Here is a 20631-nt window from a genome sequence, read left to right on the forward strand (position 1 = left end):
GTGTGTGTTATATATATATTTTCCCCCCACCTTTCTTTACACAAATGGTAGCATAACATACATACTTGGACATCTTGTCTTTTAAAATTTAACAGTATACTTTGAGATGGTTCCGTGTCCTTAGAGAACTTTGGGGCAGGTGAAGCACTTTAGCAAATGTGTATTGAGGCCTTCTATGGGCAGGCTTTATGCTCAACACTGGAGCTACAAAGATGAAGAAAACATGAACCTTGTTCCCCAGGGTCTCTCAGCTGCCCTCATGTGGGAGACTGATACACTTTAAATACTTGGGCTGATTAGAGGCAAATTAGATGTTATAACTACAGTAGCTATTGATATCCCTCACTGTAGGCACTGTTTTGCACTTTTTTATCTTCATAATGACCCCATGAAGTACATGTGATTGCATATTACAAACGAGGTAAACAGAAGAGTAAGATTTCTTGCCCAGGGTTACACAGCTATTTAATGGTTTAATTAATGTCTAAAGCCTGACAGTTTAACCAGGACATTATTCTAATAAAGTGCTATCTGAAGATTGCACTTCGGTTTTCTTCCCCCTGGTCTGGAATTTCTAGGAGAGCTCCCTTCTTGTTTTTTTTCAGAGTTGACCTGCTTATTCCTGTGCCCAGAGCCCCAGAGCTTAAAGGCAGAGCACGGGGCAAGCCCTCGTTACTGGCTGCAGCAAGACCCATGAGAGCAATTCTTCCAGCCCCAGCTAACGTGGGTCGAGGCAGCAGCATGGGACTGCCCAGGGCCAGGCAGGCCTTTCCCCTGAGTGGTAAGGTCTGGGACAGATTCGGGAGGAGGGACTCTCTAAAGGGAAGGGGACAGGAGTGGGGGTTGAGCATGGAGGTGAGAGACTTAGGGAGACTCTGAATGCACTTAAGTCACCAGTCTGGCTCCTGGTTGTTTCAGATAAGACACCCTCTGTGAGGACTTGTGGCCTGAAGCCAAGCACGCTGAAGCAGCTGGGCCAGCCCATCCAACAGCCATCTAGCACTGGTGAGGTGAAGGTAAGACCCTTTCCCCAGAGCGGGAGCCATCTGTTGGGGGGGGCGGCTGGCAGCTCCGAGAACAGGGCTTCCATTGAGTGTCTCAAAGCCATAGGCAAAAAGCCTATTCTTAACACTGGTAGAACTGTGGGAGGAGGGTTAGCATGAATGAGTTATCTGTTTTTTAATTAGTTTCTTTTTCTGGTTATAAAAATGAATGCATGTTTTAAACTTTTTATTTAGAAATAATTAAAACAAGGAAAGTTGCAAGAGTAGAAGTAGTACAAAGAGCACACATGTACTCTTTACCTAGTTACCTATTGTTAACATATTAGCCCATTTTGCATTATGATTTGTGCTCATTTTTCTTCCCCATTGTGTGTGTGTGTGTGTGTGTATGTATGTTTAAAATACACATAATTTAAAGGTAACATGGCCTTTTACTCTTTAATGCTTCAGTGTGTATTTCCTAAGACTAGAGATATTCTGTTACTGAAACATTGATACTTTATCATTTGTATTCCAGTTTCGTCGGTTTTATCCAGTTGTGTCCTTTATAGCATTTTCTACGTTAGAACAGGATCCGATCTAGGATTATATGCTGCATTTAGTTATCATGTCTTTTTAGAAAAAGTGAATGCATGGTTGTTATAGATAATAAAATTCAGGTAAGGCAGAAAGAAAATAAGTCTCTTCTGATCCTGCCACCCAGAAATAACTGTTATTGATGGTCTGGTGTGCGCTCATTCAGCCAAGTTCTTTCCTGCATTAGCCTGTGTTTATCTTTTAAATGTAATTTTTTAAACCTAAAAGCATGGCTCTTTCTCCATGTACTGGTTTGTAACCAGTACAGTTCATTCCATTTAATGATAGAGCTATTAAAGATTTCTCAGGTGTCAAAATTGCATGTGTTCAAGTATATTTATTATTAGATTTTTTTTTTTAGTTCTTTTGCCATTTGTGACTTGAATATGATCAGAGATCCCTAAATCAGCACTTTTGAGAGTATGACCGTCAGTAACAAACACATTTCTACATCACAGCCCTGTAAATATATACATACATATACACATTAAAAGTTTAATGAAGCTATGCCCTTATTTTATGCAGTCATTTTTCCATTTCTTTTTCCAAAATGCTGGTTTCGGCCCATTAAGTTAATTTCACAATCCCTCAGTTTGAAATTGAAAACCCTGACATGGACCAAATTGGAATAGGAATATCAAGTCTGCCATCTCCCTTGCCGTGTGCTCTCTGTCAGGTAACTGCTTTTGTTTGATAGTTCCAAATTTGCCCCAACAAGGCTATCAGCCAGCTTCTATTTTGAAGGTTGATCTGTTTTCACCCAAATGTGGTGTCACCACTGGGTGCATGTGTGATCTCGGGGAATAGAAGGACGGTAATCGAGTCTGCTTCAGCTGCTTCCTAGATTTCCAGCCCTTAGATTCCCTTCATGTGTGTATAAATTCCCAGTCTTCTGTGTAGTTTCCTTTTAATTGGCAAATTGGATATTTGTTAAAAAGCCATAAACCCCTTTACTAGTCTTAAACCAGTTAAGTTACATGAAATCTTATGTTCTGAAAATTAACTTAAATTCATTATTACAGAATAATTATTTTTAATTTAGAATGCTTTCTTCATCTTTTCTTTTTTACATTCCATATAGAACATTTGAAAATTTTTATAGATTGTGGTAAAATGGAAAACAACCATGATCTTTCCCTCAACCTGTGACATTTTAGTGAATAATCTTTCAAACTTCTTGTGTTTTTTTTTTTTGACTGTGCCATGCAGGTTGCAGGATCTTAGTTCCCTGGCCAGGGATTGAACCCAGACCCCCAGCAGTGGAAGCGTGGCATCCTAACCACTGGACCACCAGGGAATTCCCCAGACTTCTTTATGTCAGCATAATTCAACCACATAGTTGTGTACAGAGCTATTACATGCTTTTCTCACTTGATAGTAGTTGTAAATCAGACTCATAGTGTTTCTGGTATGCAGTATTAGAAGCTGTGCAAAAGAGTGTGGGAACCCCTGGAGTTGAAAGTGACACTCAACCTTTGGTGGGCTGGTGACTGCTGACTAGCATTCCAGAGGGCTCATTTGGAACATAGCTCTACAAATGCCTGGGCAACTGTTTCCTCAAGCTGTTTCAGGACACAGGACCTCAGGAGTTTGACTGAGGTTCAGAAGCACTAAAATAATTTGTTTTGATCTACAGCTACCAAATGGCCCAGCCAACAGGACATCTCAGGTGAAAGTTGTAGAGGTCAAGCCTGATATGTTTCCTCCATATAAGTATAGCTGCACCGTCACACTGGTAAGTGCAGACAGGTGATGGGTTGACATAGAGGTAGTTTGATTGTGTGGTTGAGGGTGAGTAGGAGTCTGAGGTGGGTGGGTAGTGGTACTTGGGAGTGAGAGTAGGGTGAGGGCTAGATCATAGATTCTGAAGATCCTGTCAGTGGTACAGATGATAGCTACTGGGTGAATCATCTAGGTTTGCTCTTTTTCCCAGATGAGATCCATGAAGTGTAGGCCAGCTGAGACCAGGATATTTCTTTTGAGAGTAGCTGGAGATGAGAATCCAGTCTAGCTTCAACATTCAGCAGTCTTTGGACCTTTTAGCCTCAAAAGTGTGGTCTACATATAAGTTTGAGAAATGTATTTTTTTCCTCCCTAAAACAGAGTCACATTCAGTACTAGTATCTGAAAGGGTTTGAGAAGTGCTTTAGTGAAGCAACTTTTGTTTAGCCTGGTGTTTCTCACCAAGTTTTTCTCTCCCCGACTTTTATTTTTAACATAACACGTTAACATCCCAATAAATGAATGTGTGACTCTGGGGTCGTCCTTTTGCAGGGTAAGCAGCCTAGAGCAGTGGAATAAACACTGGGTGTCGAAAGACCTAGTCCAAAAGTGGTTCTGGCTCTGCTGCTAGCATGGCATCTAACCTTGAGCAAGGCTCTTTCCTTCTCTGGTCCTCAGTTTTCACTGTCTGTAAAATACTCTGTTGGTCTAGAAAGCACGTTAGGGCTTCTCTTGCTCAGCGTTCTCTAATTTTGTTGATCCTTAAGGTACCAATCAGCCAGGTATCATTTGGCAGTTTCCCTGGATGAGTAAGATACACAGATCTTGAGAAAGCAGCTAGATATTTTAAAATTCAGAAACTTTATTGAGCACCTGCTCTGTGCCATGCCCTGTGCTAGGATTCAGTAGCAACAAGACAGCCCATAGTATGGTGGGTCAGTGCCTCATCTGGCCTGATCCTTGGGGAGAGTGTCTCTCTTATCCTAGAGAGCTGCTCAGGCTTCTTCTTCTAAAGACCTAATTACTACCTTCTCCATGCCATCCATCCCTTCACTACCTCTTCCGTTTGGCTATGAGAGGCCACTAGGGATACCATCTGGTAGGAACTGCCCAGGACCTTCTCTTCGGCTAATTAGACTGTAGCTTGTCGTAGGAGTCTAGGTGCCAGAGGTTTGAGCTTAAATAGTCCAGAAGTCACAATTTATCTTTATTGGAGCTTGAAATCTTCGGTTCACCACAGTCTCTGGCACTCTGTTAGAACAGGCCTCTTTCACTCTGCTGATTGCCTGGACCCTGAAGGCAGTTGAATTTCTGACCTTTGAGATTCAACTCACTTGTTTCACAGATAGGGAAGGACTTGCCACAATTATTTAGGCTGTATTAAGACTGAAAGGGGATAGCTGCAGAAAAAGTGTCTTGTTGCTTCAAGGCTCTTGGAGAGTTCGTCTAAATCTGGTTTTGTGATTGCCCTCTCTGTTTTACCCACAGCAGGTCATCCTGATTCTCGGCTCTGCCCAGGTGTAAGTTGACTTGTAGAATTGAACTGCAGTCTTACTTTTTTAGGATTTGGGCCTGGCTACATCAAGAGGTCGGGGAAAGTGCAAGAATCCCTCTTGTAGCTATGTCTACACCAATCGGCATAAACCGCGGATTTGTCCCAGCTGTGGTTTTAACCTTGCTAAAGACCGGACTGAGAAAACCACCAAGGTTCTCGTGAGTTCCTTCCCCAAACACACCCCGCAGCCTTGGATTGGGCTCTGTTAGCAGACCAGCTTTAGGAGAAATAAAAGGATTTCTTAGTACACAGTAGTAGTTAGTACCCGAACTGGAACCAAGTTACAGGTTCTGAACCTGGGCAAGTGCCTTCTTTCTGGGCTTCCTTGTCCTCTTTGCCAAGCTGTGGGGGCTGACCAGATACCTTGATCTCTGTGAACCTTCTAGCTCAGTGGACCAAAAGTTCATTCACGGGGGTGCCGGGGGGAAGCCAACACAGGCCTTAAAGAGGATTCTGAAGAAGAGAGACGTGGAAGGGTTACATCCTTTTAGCTCTGAGGCTGGTGAAGGGCCTGTAAATAGAATTTTGGTAAATACAGAGTGCCAACCCCAGGACATTGTAGATGAGATTACTGCTTCTCAGGTTTCTTGCAGAGCATTTGGCCAACCACAAAGCTTTACTTCTAGCAGTGTTGGCAGGCCTCCTCCCTGAAGTTGGACCAAACTGTTTGGATAGTAAAACACATTCCACTTGGCTTCTTAGGGCCTGTTTTTTTTGTCGTTGTTTGTTGGTTTATTAGAACCAGGGAAAATAGGCAGTTTCAGAGGGCCTCTGAATTTCCACATGTGAATTTTTTTAAGTGAACAGAAAGATGTAGTACCTAAGGCAGGGAATAGAATGACTAGGATGAGGGTAAGAAGAGAGATCTCATTCATCCGCTTTGCAGGGAAAGAGGATGGCATGCGGAACAACAGGTCAGGATCCAAGATGGAGCCTGGTTACTCCAGATCTCAGCTGTACCTCACAAGATGTGCAGGATGTGGGTGGAAGGGGAAGGCATGCCATATACTCACGGACTAGAATGAGCAGAAGTGAAGAGGTCGGGAGTCTGGTGTTCGTTCCATTGGGTTAGAGGAGAGACTGTGTGGGGAGGATTATGGAAAACAAGTCTTGAAAGGCATATTGGGGCCCTATCATGGACGATCTTTAATGCTGAGACCTGGCAGTTTGTTTTTTAGGCAGTGGGGTCACACTGAATGTCCTTGAGTCAGGGAGAGACCCAGAAGGTTATGTCAGGAGGTCAGGGGGTTTGGGAGTGGACAGGACTGAGGGGGGCGGGGACTGCCTCAAGCTAAGTTTTCTGTGCATATGGAGGGGAGGGGCTTTCTGGCAGATGAATCTCACCCCCTTGATCTTCAGGTCTGTGCTTGAGGTCGTGTTCTGAGGTTATCATCTTTGTGAGAAAGGGAAGTGGAACTAAAGTAAAGGAAAAAAACACTGAGACTAGGAATTGAGAGACCTGCCTGGGAGTGACCCTTGAGAGACCTGCCTGGGAGTGACCCTAAGCTGCTCGCTTTCCCTCTCCTGAATTTTTGTTTCCCCATCAGTAAAACAAGGCAGGCAAGGTGGATTAGATCTGGGCATTTTATTCTCAGGGCCATGAGCCCTAGAGAAGACTCAGAATTGAGCTTAAAGGAGTCTGTAAACCCTTGAAATTGCATGTAAAATGGTTCCATACCTTCCATCACATTCTCTTGTCCCACACGGTGCCCTCTGCTGGCAGTGAGCTTTCCTTTTGGCTTCTCCATGTGTTTAATGTGCTCCGCTTCACGTTAAAAGCATCGACCACACCCTGTCTTTTTTTTTCTTTCAAGAAAGTGAATGTTATTTAATAAATAGGGATGATTGTAGTGCAATATAAAGAAAACTGATTTAGATCTACAACTTATACCCCAAATGAACTCCATGTCAATTATTTGGTTATAGAAATGCAAAAAGAAAAAAAAAAGTAAAGCATTAGTTACAAAAATAAAGTTATGCTACCATTCCCAGAATTTAAATAAAGTATGAAGAAACAGTATAATATTGTATCACTCAGACATCTTTTGTTTGTTTGAACTATTTCCTTAAGTCAGTTTCCCAGAGTAAAACTGTTGGTGCACACACACGCAACACACATTTTCATGGTTCTTGATAGGTGTTGAGAATCAAATTCAGTGCATGTTTTTTGTTTTTTTTTTTTTTTTTGCGGTACGCGGGCCTCTCACTGCTGTGGCCTCTCCCATTGTGGAGCACAGGCTCCGGACGCGCAGGCCCAGCGGCCATGGCTCACGGGCCCGGCCGCTCCGCGGCGTGTGGGATCCTCCTGGAACGGGGTACGAACCCACATCCCCTGCCTCGGCAGGCGGACTCTCAACCACCGCGCCACCAGGGAAGCCCCAGAGCACATGTTTTTGACAAATATGAGAATACATATTTCTAGACAGAATTAAACAAAATATCTGAACTAAAGCCCATCTAGAACGTCATACATTCAGTAATTACAACAGATAAAATTAGAAATAACCTGTGTCCACCATTGAAATAAAATAAATTATAACATATCTTTATAACTAAATATTAAGATGTTGCATAAAAAGATAAAGATTAGTCTGCAAAATGGAAATGGTTTATGATCTAATAAGTGAAAAAATTTAGATGGTATGGGTACTCTAATTAGAACTCTGTAGAAATGTGGATATAAAGGTTCTAAGGAAGCATAGGGAAATAGAAAATATTGACCACACCCTGTCTTGACTCTCTGTTAGCTCCCTGTGAGACCGAGATTATTTGTAGGACAGGTTTGTCTGTTGCCCCATACTACTTTTTTTTTTTTTTTTTTTGTGATACGTGGGCCTCTCACTGTTGTGGCCTCTCCGGTTGCGGAGCACAGGCTCCGGACGCGCAGGCTCAGTGGCCGTGGCTCACGGGCCCAGCCGCTCCGCGGTATGTGGGATCTTCCCGGACCGGGGCATGAACCCGTGTCCCCTGCATCTGCAGGCGGACTCTCAACCATTGCGCCACCAGGGAAGCCCCGATACTACTACCTTTTATTTCCCCCACTGGCTGTGTGGTTTGTGGGATCTTCGTTTCCAAACCAGGGATTGAACCTGGGCCCTCAGCTGTGAGAGCGAGGAGCCCTAACCACTGGACCACCCAGGGAATTCCCAGCTCCCATACTTCTAATGCTGGAGCTTACATATATAATGTGTCAGTCCATGATTATGGAATGGAATTGAGTTCTGTGTAGGTAGATGGCTCTGAACATTCCTTTTTCCTGTTTCGTTGTAGCTGTTGATGTGACTTACAGTGTGAAAATGGATGTTGGTCTCTAGATCTGGAATGATGAGGTCATTTAACTTTCCAGGTTAGACAGGAGTTATCTAGGCACCTTTTGCCAATTGGTTTCAAATCCCACTCTTAATATATTCTTCTATCTTGGGCTAACTGGTAGCCGCTTATCACCATGACCCTTATCTTCAGACATTCCCTCACCTTCTAATTCTCTAAATTTTGGAGAAGCAAAATATAATTATTGTTTTCCAGAAAATAAAACACTGGTCAGAAACCCAAGGTCCTTTGTGTACCTTCTCTTTGGAGTCCTCTGGTGACCATACATTTCCTGTGCAGTTTGTTGCCAGTGGCTGTAATTAAGACCACCACAACATCTCTGGGCTGGAATGATCTTCATTCCTTTCCATCTTTCATCTGTGGCTCAGAGCCAAAGGATAGTATGCTTTCCAACCGATCTTCCAGCCCATGATTCAACATAGTCCTGACTGGGAACACACAGCCTCCTGGGGCAACTCATTCTATTGTCACTCAGCTCTTCTACAGCCATTCATTCATTCTTTCTTACAGCAAGCATGTATTGAATGCCTATTATTGGTCAGGCTTTTGGGGCTACAAAGATGAATAAGACATGGCCACTTCCCTCTAGGAGCTTACAGTCTAGTTGAGGGGGGGAAGATAGGTAACCAAACTTACAGATAGTGAGACGAGTTGTCGTAGTTATACTGAGTAATAAGTTGTTACTAAGCAGTTTACTTCTATAAAACAAAATAATGTGTCTAGCAAATATGAATTAGCATCTTTTGTATGCCCTCATGGTGGTATTGGGAATCAGTAAATAAGCAGGGCAGGGGACTGGTTTACCAACTGTGAGAAAATGAAATCTGCAGTAAAGGAGCGGACTCTGGGAGCAAGAAGGAGGGCTTGATTTCACACTGCATTTGCCCAAGGGATCAGGGAGGGACTTCCATTGAAAAGGGACCTGCCTCAGAAGGACCTGTTTCAGTGAGTGTTTCAGAACCTTGTTTCCTGGAAGCCTCTGACTGGTGTATAAAGTTCCCTTGTACCAAGAAGCCACACACTATTAAAGATAAATGCTTTAAGCTGTATAGGTACTTGTTTATAAATCATAATTACCATTCATAGACTTTTTGTTGCAATACTATCTCATTTACTGTACAACAACTGTAGGAGATTATTAGTATTTTGATCCTTCATTTCGTAGGTGAGGAAATTGAGGCTTAGAAAGATTAAGTAAATTGCTGTGGGTCACCCATATATATAGCTGTTCAGTGGCCTAACCAGAATTGAACCCCTGGACTGTTATCCTCCAAACCCAATACCCGGTGAATGGGAGCTGACTCTTGAAACCATTACCAAGAGGTGTGTATAATCCTCTCATTCTGCTGGTAGAGCAACAGCGCTAGAGAGAGAAAACACTTGCCGTGAGTCACACAGTGAGTTGTTAGCTGAGTTGGTTAGGAACCTAGGTTTCCCACCTCTCAGTCATGGGCCCATCCCTCTGCCACTCATGGTTTTGGCCTCACGCTGGCTCTTTGTGCCCTGGGTGCTTAGTGATCAATCCACTCTCTTCAGGAGGCGAGCTCACCACTCCCGGATGTGCTGAGCGCCACAGGGCCCCTGAGCGCAGCCCAGAGGGAGATCCAGCGCCAGTCAACGCTGCAGCTGCTGCGCAAAGTCCTGCAGATTCCTGAGAATGAGTCAGAGCTGGCCGAGGTCTTCGCCTTGATTCATGATCTCAATAGCTCTCGACTTGTCCTGTCCAACGTGAGTGAGGAGACGGTCACCATCGAGCAGACTTCTTGGTCGAATTATTATGAGTCTCCATCCACGCAGTGCCTTCTCTGTAGCAGCCCATTGTTCAAAGGGGGACAAAAGTAAGCACCTCTTTTAGATTTACCCTTCCCTAGCTGCCCTATCTTACATGGCCTGTACTGCCCCTTTCTTCAAATACCTTTAAGGCTATAACCTTTGAAGATGTTCTTCTCAGCTTTTCTTAAGGTTTCCTTTACTTTTCCAATTGTCAGAAATAAAATAATAATGATAATAGTGATTATCCATCATTTCTATTGAAATGTTACTATCACCAACTTAGGATTTAGTTTACTTCTGGACTGCCTGGCATAATGCTTGGATTTGGGAATTCATTGGGGTTGGTTAAATTGGGTTATAAGTTCAGAATTATATTAACTTGAGGGGTGATTCTATAGGCCAGTCCAGGGAAGTGGGAACACCCACCTAGAAAATCCTTGGAACGCAAGGTCCAACACCTTCATTTGCCTACTATATTTAAAGTCTTGAGGATTTTTGCCATTGATCATTGAGCCCAGGAACTGCAGTAAGTTGATTTCCCTTCTGTTTTTTTTGTTGATGTTCTTGGTACTAGCTCCCTGGCCGGGCCTCAGGAGTGCTGGTTGCTGACAGCCAGCTGGCTGCAGGTGGTGACTGCCCAGGTGAAGATGTGTCTGAATCCCCATTGTTTGGCCCTGCACAGCTTCATGGACATCTATACAGGTGGGTGCCAGCCTTTTTTCCCTCAGAGGGTATGTTTGAGAATAGCCTCTGTGGGTCAGACCTCTAGTCCTTTGAGACTGGATCTTCTCTCAGATAGGGCTTCTGAGGAAGAGGGTGTTTTTCCTCCTGGATATCTCAGCCCCAGAAGATTCCGTTTATCTCAGAAGTGTTAGGACTCTCTTATCAGTGCTCTTTAAACAAAGTTAATTGTAAAATAACAGATCTTCGTTGTGGGAAAAACAAAATGCTGACCCGAGTAAAAAGAAACTAAAAATCACTAGTCATCCTACTGCCGTGAGATGAACATTTAATATTGTGCTCTGTAGTCTTTCAGGTGTGTTATTCATCCCTGCAGAATAAAAGAAGATATAGGATTTATAGATCTATAGTTTTTCTTTGAACAAAAGTGGGGCTGTGCTGGATGTTGATTTGGAGTGTTCTTTTTAAACACAGTGATGTATCATGACATCTTCCTATGCCAGCAAGTGGAGAAATAACATGACCATTTTTAAGGAGTGTGTGATGTTGCATTTTATAGTCCTCTTAATAATTAAGTCTTTTGTACAGCCTTAATTATTTCCTTTGGGCAGATGCCCAAAAGTGGAATTGCTGCATATTCACCCTTTCCTTCCATTCATTCATCAGCATCATTCATTGAACACTGACCATGTACCAACCACTCTGAAAATTTGAATCTTGGGTTTTCTATGTAGAATGGAGTGCTCAAGATTAAAGAGTATTTATTTATTTATTTATTATTATTATTTTTTAACATCTTTATTGGGGTATAATTGCTTTACAATGGTGTGTTAGTTTCTGCTTTATAACAAAGTGAATCAGCTTTACATATACATATGCTCCCATGTGTCTTCCCTCTTGCGTCTCCCTCCCAAGAGTATTTATTATTCTCTTTGTCTTCAGAACCTTATGGTGCCTGATTTTGAATTCATGCTTTTATTGTCTTTTTGTGCCAGATTGAGTTTGTACTACTTTATGCTCTTGTCAGCAGTTAAGGAGAATGCCATTTCCCTGCAGTCTGTCTCAGCCTGTAATACCTAGGGTTTATATATATTTTTTTAATTTTAACTTTAAATTTACATGCAGTAAAATTTGCTTTGCTGTTGTGCAGTTCTGTGAGTTCTGACAAATGCACTGAGTTGTGTAACTGCCACCACAGTCAGTTCCATCACCTCACAACATTCTTTTTCTGTCCCTTTGTAATCAAAACCACCCCTCGCCCCTAACCTCTAGCAACCATTTGATGTTTTCTTCATTCCGTATAGTTCTGTCTTCCCAGAGCATCATACAAATCTATAGTACCATTTTGAGTTTGGCTTCTTTCACTAAGTGTAATGCCTTTGAAATTCATCCATATTGTTCTTTGTATCAGTAGATTGTTCCTTTTTATTGTTGAGTAGCTTTCCATTGTGTGGAGCACCACACTTGATTTATCTGTTCACTCCTTGAAGGATGTTTGGGATTTTACCAGTTTTTGGCAGTTATGAATAGAGTTGCTGTAAACATTCATGTATAGGCTTTTTTTTTGTTATTGGAGGACAGTTGCTTTACAATGTTGTGTTAGTTTCTACTATACAGCAAAGTGAATCAGCTATACGTATACATATATCCCCTCCTTTTTGGATTTCCTTCCCATTTAGGTCACCACAGAGCACTGAGTAGAGTTCCTTGTGCTATACAGTAGGTTCTCGTTAGTTATCTCTTTTATACATAGTATCAATAGTGTATATATGGCAATCCCAATCTCCGAATTCATTCCACACCCCGCCCCCCCTTTCCTGCTTGGTATCCATATGTTTGTTGTCTACATCTGTTCATGTATAGGCTTTTGTGTAAACAAAACTTTTCATTTCTTTTGGGTAAATACACTAGGAGTCAGATTGCTGTGCCATGTGGTAAGTGTATATTTAATTTTATAAGAACTCGCCAAACCGTTTACCTAAATGTTGCTGCCATTTTGCATTCCCTCTAACAATGGGTGAGAGTTCCAGTTTGCCTCACTTGTCAGCACTTGGTAATGTCTAATGTCTAGTTTTTTGTGTGTGTTTAGCCATTCTAATAGGTGTGTGTAGTAGTAACTCATTGTGGTTTCAATTTCTATTTCCTCAATGACTGATGATGTTGAGCATCTTTTCATGGGTTTATTTGCCATCTGTGTTTCTTTGGTGAAGTACCTGTTCCATCTTTGGCCCATTGAACTGGGTTGTTTTCTTGCTGTTGAGTTTTAAATGTTCTTTATCTAGTCTGGATACATGTCCTTTGTCAGATAAGTGATTTTCAGATACTTTATACTTTATTATGGTCTGTGGCTTGTCTTCTCATTCTCTTAACACAATCTCCCACAGAGCAAAAGTTCTTAATTAAAGACCAATTCATCAATTTTTTCTTTTAGAGATTGTTTCTGATGTTATTGCTAAGATGTCTTTACCTAGGTGGAGATCATAAGTACTTTTCCTATGTTTTCTGCTAAAAGTTTTATAATTTATCGTTTACATTTAAGTCTATGATCCATTTTTAATTGATTTTTATATAAAGTATGAGGCCTAGATTGAAGGTTTTTTTTTCCATTTGGACATCCATTACTTCCACCATTTGTTGAAAAGTAGTTCTTTCTCCTTTGAATTGCCTTTGCTCCTTTATTGGAAATCGATTGATCTTGTAATTGTGGGCCTATTTCTGCACCCTGTTCTTTTGGTTTATGCTGTCTATCCTTTAGCAAATACCGCACGTTGTCTTGACTACTGCAGCTTTTTAGTAAGTCTTATAGCCAGGTAGTGTGAATCCTCCAATCTTGTTTTTCCTGAATTGTTTTAACTGTTTAGTTTCTTGCATTCCCATATAAATTTTAGAATCAGCTTGTTAGTGTCTACAGAATCCTGCTAGAATTTTTTTTTTTTTTTTTTTTTTTTTTTGCGGTACGTGGGCCTCTCACTGTTGTGGCCTCTCCCGTTGCGGAGCACAGGCTCCGGACGCGCAGGCTTAGCGGCCACGGCTCACGGGCCCAGCTGCTCCGCGGCACGTGGGATCCTCCCAGACCGGGGCACGAACCCGCGTCCCCCGCATCGGCAGGCGGACTCTCAACCACTGCGCCACCAGGGAAGCCCCCGTGCTAGAATTTTAACTGGGATTGTGTAAAATCTGTAGATCGGTTTGGGGAAGTTTGACATCCTTAAAGATACTGAGTCTTCCAATCCACGAACATGGTCTATCTCTCCATTTTATTACATTTTCTTTTGTTTTTCTCATCAGTGTTTTGTTGTTTTCAGCATATAGTTCCTGTACATATTTTGTTAGATTATACTAAATGACATGGTTCAGTTTCTAACTGTTCAGTGCTAGTATAGAAATACAATTGGGTTTTGTCTATTGATTTTTTTCAGTGACCTTGCAAAACTCACTTTTAGGAACTTTTTGTAGATTAGTATTATAATTTTTTACATTTTGTCAATTTGATAGGTTAAAAACTGAAATATCATTTTTTAATTTATTTTTTATTGAAGTAGTTGATTTACAATGTTGTGTTAATTTCTGCTGTACAGCAGAGTGACTCAGTTATACACATATATACATCCTTTTTAAATATTCTTTTCCATTATGGTTTATCCCAGGATATTGAATATAGTTCCCTGTGCTATACAGTAGGACCTTGCTGCTTATCCAGTCTATATGTAATATGTACTAACCCCAACTCCCAGTGCATCCCTCCCCTACCTCTCTTCCCCCTTGGCAACCACAAATCTGTTCTCTATGTCTGAGTCTGTTTCTGTTTCATAGATAGGTTCACTTGTGCCCTATTTTAGATTCCACATATAAGTGATATCGTACGGTATTTGTCTTTCTCTTTCGGACTTACTTCACTTGGTATGGTAATCTCTAGTTGTATTCATGTTGCTGCATGTGCCGTTATTTTTTTATGGCTGAGTAATATTCCATTGTATACATGCACCACATCTTCTTTATCCATTCATCTGTCGATGGATATTTAGGTTGTTCCCATGTCTTGGCTATTGTGAATAGTGCTGCAGTGAACATGGGGGCACATGTATACTTTTTTTTTTTTTTTTTTTTTTTGCGGTACGCGGGCCTCTCACTGTTGTGGCCTCTCCCGTTGCGGAGCACAGGCTCTGGACGTGTAGGCTCAGTGGCCATGGCTCACGGGCCTAGCCGCTCCGCGGTATGTGGGATCTTCCCAGACCAGGGCATGAACCCGTGTCCCCTGCATCGGCAGGTGGACTCTCAACCACTGCGCCACCAGGGAAGCCCATGTGTATCCTTTTGAACTGCGTCTTTTTCCGGATATATGCCCAGGCGTGGGATCACATGGTAATACCTTTTTGTTTTCCATACTCTTTTCCATAGTGGCTGTACTAACTTGCATTCCCACCAACAGTGAAGGAGGGTTCCCTTTTCTCCACACCCTCTCTAGCATTTATTGTGTATAGACTTTTTAATGATGGCCATTCTGACTGGTGTGAGTTGGTGGTACCTCACTGTAGTTTTGATTTGCATTTCTCTAATAATTAGTGATGTTGAACATCGTTTCATGTGCCTATTGACCATCTATCTATCTTCTTTGGATAAATGTCTATTGAGGTCTTCTAGCCATTTTTTGATTTGGCTGTTTGGTTTTTTTTTTTTTTTTTGGTTGTTGAGTTGTATGAACTGTTTGTATATTTTGGAAATTAAGCCCTTGTTGGTCACATTGTTCGCAAATATTTTTTCCCATTCCATAAGTTGTCTTTTCGTTTTGTTTATGGTTTCCTTTGCTGTGCAAAAGCTTGTAAGTTTGATTAGGTCCCATTTGTTTATTTTATTTTTTGCGGTATGCGGGCCTCTCACTGTTGTGGCCTCTCCCGTTGCGGAGCACAGGCTCCGGACGTGCAGGCTCAGCGGCCATGGCTCACGGGCCCAGCCGCTCCGCGGCATGTGGGATCCTCCCAGACCGGGGCACGAACCCATGTCCCCTGCATCGGCAGGCGGACTCCCATTTGTTTATTTTTGTTTTTATTTTGTTTATTTTCTGTTGCCTTGGGAGACCTAAGAAAACATTGGTACAGTTTCTATCAGAGAATGTTTTGCCTACAGTCTCTTCTAGGAATTTTATGGGGTCTTGTCTTATATTTAAGTCTTTAAGCCATTTTGAGTTTATTTTTGTGCATGGTGTGAGGGTGTGTTCTAACTTCATTGATTTACAGGCAGCTGTCCGACTTTCCCAGCACCACTTGATGAAGAGACTTTCTTTTTCCCATTGTATATGCTTGCCTCCTTTGTTGAAGATTAATTGGCCATAGGGGTGTGGGTTTATTTCTGGGCTCTCTATTCTGTTCCGTTGATCTGTTTGTTTTTGTGCCAGTACCACAATGTTTTGATTACTGTAGCTTTGAAATATTGTCTGAAGTCTGGAAGGGTTATGCCTCTTGATTTGTTCCTTTTCCTCAGGATTGCTTTAGCAATTCTGGGTCTTTTGTGATTCCATATAAATTTTAGGATTATTTGTTATAGTTCTGTGAAAAATGTCCTGGGTAATTTGATAGGGATCGCATTAAATCTGTAGATTGCTTTGGGTAGTTGCCATTTTAACAATATTAATTCTTCCAGTCCAAGAGCATGGGATATCTTTCCATTTCTTTGAATCATCTTCAGTTTCCTTTATTAATGTTTTTTAATTCTCAGCGTATAAGTCTTTCACTTCCTTGGTCAGGTTTATTCCTAAGTTTTGTTTTTTGGGTTTTTTGGGGGTGTGATTTTAAAAGGTATTGTTTTTTTCACATTCCCTTTTTGCTATTTCATTGTTGTTGTAAAGAAATGCAATCTCTTTCTGTATGTTAATCTTGTATCCTGCTGCCTTGCTAAATTCATTTATCAGTTCTGTTAGTTTCTGTGTGGAGTCTTCAGCGTTTTCTATGTATAGCATCATGTCATGTGCATATAGTGACAGTTTTACCTCTTCCCTTCCAATTTGTCTACCTTTTATTTCTTTTTCTTGTCTGATTGCTGTAGCTAGGACTTCCAATACTATGTTGAATAGAAGTGGTGAGAGTGGACATCCTTGTCTTATTCCAGATTTTAGCGGGAAGGCTTGTCATAAATAGCTTTTATTATGTTGAGATATGTTCCCTCTGTGCCATTTTGGTAAGAGTTTTTATCATGAATGGACGTTGAATTTAGTCAAATGCTTTTTCTGCATCTATTGAGATGATCGTGTGGTTTTTGTCTTTTCTTTTGTTAACGTGGTATAGCACATTGATTTTGTGTATGTTGGTCCATCCTTGTGAACTTGGGATGAATTCCACTTGGTTGTGGTGTATGATCTTTTTTATGCATTGTATTCGGTTTGCTAGTGTTTTGTTGAGAATTTTTGCATCTATGTTCATCAAAGATATTGGCCTGTAGTTTTCTTTTTTGGTGGTATCTTTGTCTGGTTTTGGTATCAGGGTGATGGTGGCTTCACAGAATATCTTTGGGAGTGTTCCCTCCTCTTCAGTCTTTTGAAAGAGTTTGAGAAGGATCAGTAAAAGTTTCTCTATGTATGGTAGAATTTGCCTGTGAAGCCATCTGGCCCTGGACTTCTGTTTGTAGATAGTTTTTTTAATTACATATTCTATTTCAGTTCTAGTGATTGATCTGTTCAAATTATCTGTTTCTTCTTGATTCAGTTTTGGTGGGCTGTATGTTTCTAGAAAGTTGTCCATTTCTTCTTGGTTGTTGAATTTGTTGGCGTATGATTGTTCATAGTATTCTTTTGTGGTTTTTTGTATTTCTGTGGTATCAGTTGAGATTTCTCCTTTTCTGTTTCTTATTTTGTTTATTTGGGTTCTCTTTTCGTCTTGGTGAGAATGGCCAGAGGTTTGTCAATTTTGTTTACCCTTTCAAAGAACCAGCTGTTGGTTTTATTCGTTTTTTTTCTAGTTATTTTTAATCTCTATTTTATTTCTTCTCTCATCTCTATTATTTCCTTCCTTCTGCTGACTAGGTTTTGTTTGTTCTTATTTTTCTAAGTCTTTTAGGTGGTAGATTAGGTTGTTTGAGATTTTTCTTGTTTTTTGAGGAAGGCTTGTATAGCTGTGAGCTTCCCTCTAAGAACTGTTTTTGCTGCATCCCAGAGATTTTGTATGGTTATGTTTTCATTGTCATTTGCCTCAAGGCATTTTTAAATTTCCTTTTTGATTTCCTCATTGACCCATTGGTTTTTTAGTAACACGTCCTTTAGTCTTCATGTAATCTTTTTTTTCCCGCATTTCTTTTCCTGTGGCTAATTTCTACTTTCATGCCATTGTGGTCAGAGAAGAGGTTGCAGTAATTTCTATACTTTTAAATTTGTTGGTTAGTTTTATGCCCTAGCATGTGGTCAATCCTAGAGAATGTTCCGTGTGCACTTGAAAAGAATGTGTATTCTGAGTTTTTTGGATGTAATGTCCTGAAATAATCAAGTCTAACTGTTCTGTTGTATCATTTTGAATCTGTTGCCTTATTGATTTTCTGTCTAGAAGATCTGTCCATTAATATGAGTGGGGTGTTAAAGTCTCCTACTATTATCGTAGTCCTATCAATTTCTCTCTTTATGTCTATTAATATTCTATGTATTTAGGTGCTCCTATATACGGTGCATATATGTTAATGAGTGTAATATCCTCTTGTGTTGATCCCTTTATCGTTATATAATGTCCTTCTTTATCTTCTTTACGGCCTTTGTTTTAAAGTTTGTTTTGTGTGATATGAGTATTGCAACCCCTGCTTTCTTGTCATTTCCATTTGCATGAAATATCTTTTTCCATCTCCTCACTTTCAATCTATGTGTGTCCTTTGCCCTAAAGTGGGTCTCATAGGCAGCATATTGTAGGCTCTTGTTTTTTAGTCCAGTCTGCCACTCTGTCTTTTGATTGGAACAGTTAATTCATTGACATTTAAGGTAATGATTGATAAATATGTATTTATTGCCATTTTAAACCTTGTTTTCGTGCTGGCTCTATTTTTCTTTTTTGTTCCTTTTTGTTTTACTTTTTGTCATTTGATGATTTCCTTTTATTTTATGCTTGTGTTCTTTTTGTTTTTTGTGAATCTATTGTATGTTTTTGATTTGTGGTTACCCTCTTTTTCAAGTACGTTATAACCCCTTCCTATATCTGCTTGCTTTAGACATATAGGGTCAAACACATTCTTAAAAAAAAAGAATGTAAATTTTTTTACTCTTGTCCCCCAGATTTTATGATTTTGATGTCCCTTTTACATCTTCATGCTTATCCTTTTGCTGTTCCTTGTGTTTATCGTCACTTTCACAAATAGATATTATATTTGATCTGTATACTGGCTTACTTAAGTGATTTACTTTCCAACTGTGATTTCCTTTTTCCTATATCTTCTTGCTTTTTTATTTAGAGAAGACCTTTCAATATTTCTTTTAGGGTAGATTTAGTATCAGTGTATTCTTTTAGTTTTTGCTTGTCTGAGAAATTCTTTATTTCTCCTCCTATTCTAAATATGATAATCTTGCTGGGTAGAGTATTGTAAGTTGCAAATTTTTCCCTTTCAAGACTGAATATATTTTGCCACTCCATTCTGGCCTGCAATGTTTCTGTAGAGAAATCAGCTGATAGCCTTATGGGGGTTCCCTTGTGATTAACTCTCTGTTCGGAGTATTTTGTGTCTCCATACAAATCTTTTGTTCTGGTTCTGTAAAAAATGCTGCTGGTAATTTGATAGGGATTGCATATTGAATCTGTAGATTGCCTTGGGTAATATAGTTATTTTGACAATATTGATTCTTCCATCCAAGAACATGGTATATCTTTCTATCTTTTGTGTCACCTTTGATTTCTTTTGACAGTGTCTTATAGTTTTCAGAGTAAAGGTCTTTGCCTCCTTAAGTAGGTTTATTCCTAGATATTTTGTTCTTTTTGATGTGATGGTAAATGGGATTATTTCTTTAATTTCTCTTTCTGATCTTTTGTTGTTAGTGTATAGAAATGCAAGAGATTTCTGTGTATTAATTTTGTATCCTGAAACTTGACTGAATTCATCGATGAGCTCTAGTGGTTTCCTGGTAGCATCTTTAGGATTTTCTATATATAATATCATGTCATCTCCAAACGGTGACAGTTTTACTTCATTTCCAATTTGGATTGCTTTTATTTCTTTCTCTTCTCTGATTGCCATGGCTAGAACTTCCAAAACTTTGTTGACTAAAAGTGACAAGAGTGGACCTCCTTGTTTTGTTCCTGATCTTAGAGGAAATGTTTAGAGTTTTTCACTGCTGAGTATGTTATCTGTAGGTTTGTCATATATGGCCTTTATTATGTTGAGGTATGTTCCCTCTAGGCCCACACTCTGGAGAGTTTTTATCATAAATAGATGTTGAATTTTGTCAAAAGCTTTTTTTTCTGGCACCTATTGAGATGATCATATGGTTTTTATTCTTCAGTTTGTTAATGTTGTGTATCACACTGATTGATTTGCAGATACTGAAAAATCCTTGCATCCCAGGGATAAATAAATCCCCTTGATCGTGGTGTGTGATCCTTTTAATGTATTGTTGAAGTCAGTTTGCTAGTATTGGCTTGGCCGAAATGCTCGTTTGTGTTTTTCCATAAGATGGCTCTAGTAGCCCTTAGTTGTCATTAACTTCATTCAAAACAATTTCGTTAGGTTGTATCGTGACACCTGTCGTATCAGCGTTCATTTAAACAAAAACTTATCAGGATTGTTGAATTTTTGCGTAGCCATTTTAATATTGAAGATGGAAGAAAAAAAGCAACATTTTTGATGTGTTACGCTTTATTATTTCAAGAAAGGTAAAAACACAACTGAAACGCAGAAAATTTGTGCAGTGTATGAGAAGGTGCTGTGACTGATCAAATGTGTCAGAAGTGGTTTGCGAAGTTTTGTGCTAGAGATTTCTCGCTGGACGATGCTCCATGGTTGGGTAGACTAGTTGAAGTTGATAGAGATCAAATC

The 20631-nt window shown here is 40.3% G+C and overlaps 1 protein-coding gene across 3 annotated transcripts in view; it reads left to right on the forward strand.

The window, feature by feature from the left end:
• Positions 1-20631, forward strand: part of HMGXB3 (HMG-box containing 3) — a 58534-nt gene that overhangs the window by 22330 nt on the left and 15573 nt on the right. For all 3 annotated transcript variants that reach the window (XM_065873620.1, XM_065873619.1, XM_065873621.1), the window contains 6 exons: positions 606-781; positions 919-1016; positions 3217-3315; positions 4866-5015; positions 9724-10025; positions 10535-10662. In XM_065873620.1, the coding sequence (XP_065729692.1) occupies positions 606-781; positions 919-1016; positions 3217-3315; positions 4866-5015; positions 9724-10025; positions 10535-10662 (953 nt within the window). The remainder of the gene's footprint in view (positions 1-605; positions 782-918; positions 1017-3216; positions 3316-4865; positions 5016-9723; positions 10026-10534; positions 10663-20631) is intronic.

The sequence above is a fragment of the Phocoena phocoena genome, chromosome 3, assembly GCF_963924675.1.
Source record: "Phocoena phocoena chromosome 3, mPhoPho1.1, whole genome shotgun sequence".
NCBI classification, from domain to species: domain Eukaryota; kingdom Metazoa; phylum Chordata; class Mammalia; order Artiodactyla; family Phocoenidae; genus Phocoena; species Phocoena phocoena.